The 6,274-nt window shown below is 39.0% G+C and overlaps 1 protein-coding gene across 1 annotated transcript in view; it reads left to right on the top strand.

Moving 5' to 3' along the window:
- The window catches only part of ATP10B (ATPase phospholipid transporting 10B (putative)), a 188,388-nt gene that overhangs the window by 147,097 nt on the left and 35,017 nt on the right, over positions 1–6,274 (top strand). Inside the window, exons 16-17 of the mRNA XM_007954247.2 lie at positions 422–498; positions 4,481–4,606. Coding sequence (XP_007952438.1) covers positions 422–498; positions 4,481–4,606 — 203 coding nt within the window. The remainder of the gene's footprint in view (positions 1–421; positions 499–4,480; positions 4,607–6,274) is intronic.

Genomic DNA, 6,274 nt, shown 5'->3' with positions numbered 1-6,274 from the left:
TTCTGAGGAGTGGCTGGTAAGTTTGAACTGCCAACCTTCTGGTTAGCAGTTAAATGCCTTAGACCCTATACCACCAGAGCTCTCAACTGTTTGAAAACTGTAAAGCACTGCTTAAATCTCTCTTGTTTATCATTGTATGCCTAATATCAAACATTGTGCCCAGAAAAAAGGACAATAAATATTTGTTGAATGATAAAGTAAAAGTCGGGCTTCTTATCCAAAGATGAGAAGACATCTTTCAGACCAAATACTGCAGCAATGATTTTTTTTCTGACAGGACTATTCAGGACTGTTCAATGTTAAAAGTATTCAGTCTTGTGCAAATGGAGACCCTTTAGAGCCAGTCAGAATAAACCCATTCTAATTGTAACTGAGCAGTTGGAACAGGAATAAAGACACCTCATGACCTCTCTTCTTTCAGGTGATGGAGCAAATGATGTGAGCATGATTCAAGCCGCTGATATTGGGATTGGGATATCAGGACAAGAAGGCATGCAGGTATTGTTCCCTTCAACTGTTCTTGTTTCTTTTCACTCTTCTTTATCCTTATTGGTATGAGGTCAGTGGTGGCTGAGTGGTAGACTTCTCGCCTTCCATGCAGGAGACCCAGGCTCGACTTCTGGCCAATTCAACGCATATGCAGCTACCACCCATCTGTCATTGGAGACTTCTGGGTTACTATGATACTGAATAGGTTTCCACAGATCTTCCAGACTAAGGCAGACTAGAAAAAATGGCCTGGAAACCTACTCCCAAAAATCCTCCAATAAAAACGCTATGGATCACAATCATCTAGTCTATGATTAGTCTTGGAGATGACACAGGACAAGGCAGTGTTGTGCTCTGTTGTGCATGAGTTCTCCATGAGTCTAGGGCCAACTCAATGGCAGCTCACAACAACAACAACAACAACTTTTGTTTGAAAGTTAAGGAATTTCCCCACACTGGAGGACCTTCACACAGAGAGCTTTGCAAGATCAGGGGGCTTCCATTCCTGTGTTTGACCTCCATTACCACCTCCTTACTTCAGAACACAGAGGGAGATCAAAAGATGCCTGGTTTGCACAGAGAGTGGTGATGTTTATATTCTAAAACCAGAGTATCCAACCATTCAGGGAACTATGAGCCTTCCTCTGACTCCACGTTTCCTCACTTAACCTCCATCCATATCCAAAGTTGCAATGCTTTCCATGACCGGTGACGGATGTAAGGACATTTCAAAATATGTTTAAACTGCTATTTTAGTCTTGATGACTAGATTGACCCATAAATTGCTTGGTACACTTTTATTTGGTGGAACAAACAGTTAAGCCCTCAACTACTAGCCAAAGGGTATTGAACCCACCTAAAGGTGCTCCAGAAGACAAGCCTGGTGAACTTCTGAAAGATCATATAGCCTTGAAAACCCTATGGAACAGTTCTACATTTCACACTTGGAGTTACCATGAGTCTGAATTAATGGCAACTAACAACAACAATGTAGTCAAAATTCAGCCTAGAACAGCATACTAACTTGAGCTGCTGAGTTTCCCATTAAAATAGACTTCTTTTGTCTTTTTCTTTGTTTATTTTGAATCATTGACAAATGTATTCTTACCATCAGTGCTGACATTTGTTGTTGTTGTTGTTGTTATGTGCCGTCGAGTCAGCCCCGACTCATAGCAACCCCTCCTTGGGTTTCCGAGGCAGTATCACTACGGAAGTAGGATTGCCCAACCTTCCTTCCGAGGAGTGGCTGGTGGGTTTGAACCGCCAGCCTTCTGGTTAGCAGTCAAGTGCCTTAGGCACTATGCTACCAGAGCTCCTGTGCTGACATTTAGTGTCACCTAAATGTGCTGACATTTAGTGTCACCTAAATTTGTCGCTGAGAATGAATGAGCTTTGACCCAGAAGCCACAAAACAATTATGTGTTACCTTTAGCTCATCTACCATATGCAGTATTCTGTAGGAACTTCACATTTATTTTCATGTTTTGCTTTTTTTAAAAAAAAAAAATGTATTTTTTATTATATATATATATATATATAACAAAAAGTTTGCCATTTTTACCATTTTTAAGTGTACAATCCAGTGACATTAATTATACTCACCATGCTATGCAGCCATCACCCCTATCTATTTCCAAAGTTTTACATCACCCCAAAAAAGGATCTTAGTGCTTCTTCAGCAATAATTTCCCATTCCTTCCTCCTCTCAGCCCCTGGAAACCACTAGTAAACTTTTGTTTCTATCCATGTGTGTATTCTAAATATTTCATGTAAATTGGATCATACAATATTTGTTCTTTTATGTCTGAATTATTTCACTCAGCATAAATTTTTAACCTTTTTTTTAACTGTCATTTGGGTGAAAGTTTACAGAACAAATTCATTTTCCATACAATAGTTCAGACACATTTTATTTCATGACATTGATTGCAATCCCCATAATATATAACAGCTCTTTTCCCACATCCTGTGGCTACCTTTTCCTGATGTCATTATTTCCTGTGCATTCTTGCCTTCTGAGCTATTTCCCTGTGCAAATACTGTCATTCTGATCTCCCATGGTTGATTGTTTTAAGGAGTAAATGCAAATGTTCACCTTCTATGCTTGTCTATTTTTTGGCTGGAAGCCATGGAAATGAGTTCAATGCCAGTTCTGAAGGGTGACCAGGGGCCATAGTCTCAGAGGTTTCACCAGTCTCTATCAGACCAGTTAGCTTGGTATTCTTTTATGATTTTGAGTTTTGTTCCACATATTTCTCCCACTTTATCCAGGATCTCCCACACTGATCCCTTTCCAAGTGGTTCACAGTGGTAGCCAGCACCATTTAGTTCTTCTAGTCTCAGGGTCATGAAGGCTGAGGTTCATTTGTATGTTCCACTAGTCCCTTGGACTGATTATTTCCATGCATCTTTGGTTTTCTTTATTCTTTTTTGCTTTGTATAAGGAGAAACCAATTGTTGCATCTAGATGAACAGTCAAAAGTTTTTAAGACCCCATTCACTACTCACCAAAGTAGGATGTCGAACAATGTTTTTGTGTAGTATGTTATGCCAGTTGAGCTTGATGTCCTCCATGACCATGGTCCTGAACCCAAAGATCCAACAACTCACTCCATCAGGGTGGTACACTGTGCCTAAGAAGTTATCATAACTTTGCCCCCATTAGTTCTATTTCTATGGACATCCTTATAGCACATACAAATACATATGTAGAAGTATTGTCTGCCAAACTTATATATGGTCATGGATATATTCCCTTTTGCCTAGACATACCTGATCATTCAGCCTGTTACCTATGAAGGTAATTTGAAGAAGAACTAGACTATGTATTTAAAAAAAAAAGAGAAAGAAAAACACTTTTACATACATAATAATGCATTGTCAATAATAAACATCAATCTACAGGTGGATACATCAGTAGTCAGCATAATATTTTGCAACTACATGCATATGGTAGCATGTATCAGAATTTCATTTCTATTTATGTCAGAATAATATTCCATTATATAGATATACCACATTTTGCTTATCCATCTATCTGTTTCCACATTTTAACTACTGTGAATATTTCAATGAACATTGATGTAGACTTTCTCATTTCATTTTAATAAGCACCAAAACCCTATATTTTAGAGGACTTTTTTCTCCCCCAGATGGGAAAAGTGAGGCTCTGAAAAGTTAAATAACTTGACCAAGGTTCATACCAAGATTTGTAAACAAACATGTACAATTGCAAATATCCTCTTAAAAGAGCACTATGGAGAATAAGGAATGGAGAATTATTTCTGTTTGGAATGATGAAAAATTTTTGAAACTAGATAGTGGTGATGGTTGCACAACATTGTGAATATAATTAATGACTCCGAATTGTACACTTAAAAAACAGTTAAAATGGTGAATTTTTTGTTTTATATATATATACACTTTACCACAATATAAGTTGTTTAAAAAAAAATTTTTTTTTTAAGAATATTATGACCTCTGCCTATTCTGGGTAATCCCAAAAGCAAAAGACACATTTCACCTCCATGTAAAAGAAAAGCTAGCAAACCATCAGCTTCATGTGAGAATGGAATGAATGGCCTGCCTCAGGAGGTGAAGGGTATTCAGAGGTTTGAGGATTACTTGAACAGAAGCTCCTACTTCTGGTTAACCATTACATTCCTAGAATAATGTCTGGCAAATAGTAGGTCTCAATAAATGTTTGTTGGATAAATGGATGGAGAGGAAGGGCCAGGCTAGAAGACCACTGTCCCTGCTGACCTGATCTTCTTGGATGTTAGTGAGGTCCAGATTTCCCAGAAGAGATGATAGGTGCCAGAGTCCAAGGAGCCATCCAAAGGAGACCAAAACTAGGGCCTTATCTTGCCATATAACAAAGGGTAATTCAGATCTGGCCAGTTGAAACCAGAGAACAAAGTATGATCCTGGGGAAATCTCTAGGGTAGTGGCAGCAGTGGATGCTACTAATGTCCCTGTTCTCTCCTCTCAGGCTGTCATGTCCAGTGACTTTGCCATCTCCCGCTTCAAACATCTCAAGAAGCTACTACTCGTGCATGGCCACTGGTGCTACTCACGTCTGGCCCGGATGGTTGTGTACTACTTCTACAAAAATGTGGTAAGCGGCTCTACAGTCCCCTCTCACCCAGCTCTACAGTCCTCTTTCACCCAGGCCTGAGAGTCTGCTGTGGAGCCAACTCCCCCATAGTCATAGACAAAGTGTTTCAGCACTCAGAGAATAATTCAGGTTGGCCTACATTTTGAGTCTAAAACTGTCCCTTACTAGCTCTAAGAGCTCAGGCAACACAATTCCCTGGATTCCATTTCTCATTGGTAAAATGGGGCTAATACAATCTATTTTGTGAAGTTATTGTGAGGTTTGGCAATATCGTGTGAATAGCACTTGGCATGTAGAATGCATCAGTGGTTAGAGAATGGACTCTGGAGCCAGATGCATTGAGTTTAAGTGCAGACTCCCATATTCAGTAATGTCCCAAGTCAGTTTCCTCATCTGTAAAATAGGCATGATAATATAACCTTCCTCATACATTTGCCCTCAAGATTAAATGAGAAGTTGCATATAAAGTGATAGGTGGGTAGTAATCACCCTACATGGTTGTTGTTATGTGCTGTTGAGTCATCTCTGACTTATAGTGACCCTATGTACCCTACATGGTAAGCATTATTTTTATCAGCATTGTTCCTGTCATTATTCTTGGAGAGCCCAAATAAATGAGATTTTCTGATGTAAGGATGAAGTATTTGAAGAAGAACTAGACTGATTTATATCTTAGATTTTCTCCCAAGATAGACCTTCCCCAATGCAGATCCCATGTGTTACAGAATAGAATTAAGTTCCACAGGGATAAATGTTCCCACCCCTTGAGAGAACAAAGATAAATGCTCTTCACACAATGTGGGCCTGGAGCCTATGCCTTCAATATGAGACCCTGTGCATCACTTCAGCACCCAAAAGGTATTGTCAAAAATGTTTCAGAGAGAAACAACATCTGGATCCTAATCTTGCCTGCTCTACTATGCTATACGACCTTGGAAAGGTCATTAACCTCTGAGCTTGGGTATCCTCATCAATAATACAGGCAGGCTATGACTAACTCTGTCACTAGAAGTGTTATCAAGAGGCTTTAGTGTCAGGGCTCTGGAAAGCATACAACACTAGATAAAGAATTATATGAAGACATTAATGTGTTTTCTAAAAATATGTTGGTTTCTGCCTTACTGATAAAGGCCAAAAGCAGGGATCCACCAAGTAAGATATTAAAACTGCTAGACGCTCTTGTTTGAAATGCCCTTGATTAACAACGGATATAGGAACAAGTCAGAACATTGCTGTTTTCGAGATGGGAGCAAATACCAAGGTTTTCACTATCTATTTCAAGGACCTTTGATAATCCCCAAGAGCCTCCAAATACAATCTGCTTCCTGTTTGCATAAGGAAATGGAGAGGATTAAAAAAGAGTGATGGAAGAGAAACACATTAGTGACTCCAAAATTGCATTTTTTGTCTTGCTCCGTTCCCCTAATCCTGCTTTCAGGCCTGTCACAGTCCCCCTCACTCAGAAGTGAGCCTTTCTGTGCAAAGTTCAATGTATATGTAAATAAACAGCATGACAAAAAAATAATGTCAATTGGATAAACGAGATGGTAATATTATTTCAGCAAGTCTATGCAAACAAGTCACTCCATTTCATTTGAACCCCATTTGGAGTATAAAAGATTGTTTACTTAGAATTCAAATGCCCCTGTTGATTTTTTTTTTTTTTTT

The sequence above is a fragment of the Orycteropus afer genome, unplaced genomic scaffold (genome assembly GCF_000298275.1).
Source record: "Orycteropus afer afer isolate SDZICR_OR568_19922 unplaced genomic scaffold, OryAfe1.0 scaffold00454, whole genome shotgun sequence".
NCBI lineage: Eukaryota > Metazoa > Chordata > Mammalia > Tubulidentata > Orycteropodidae > Orycteropus > Orycteropus afer.
The sequence above is the reverse complement of the archived record's forward strand: the minus strand, read 5'-3'. Positions and strand labels throughout refer to the sequence as shown.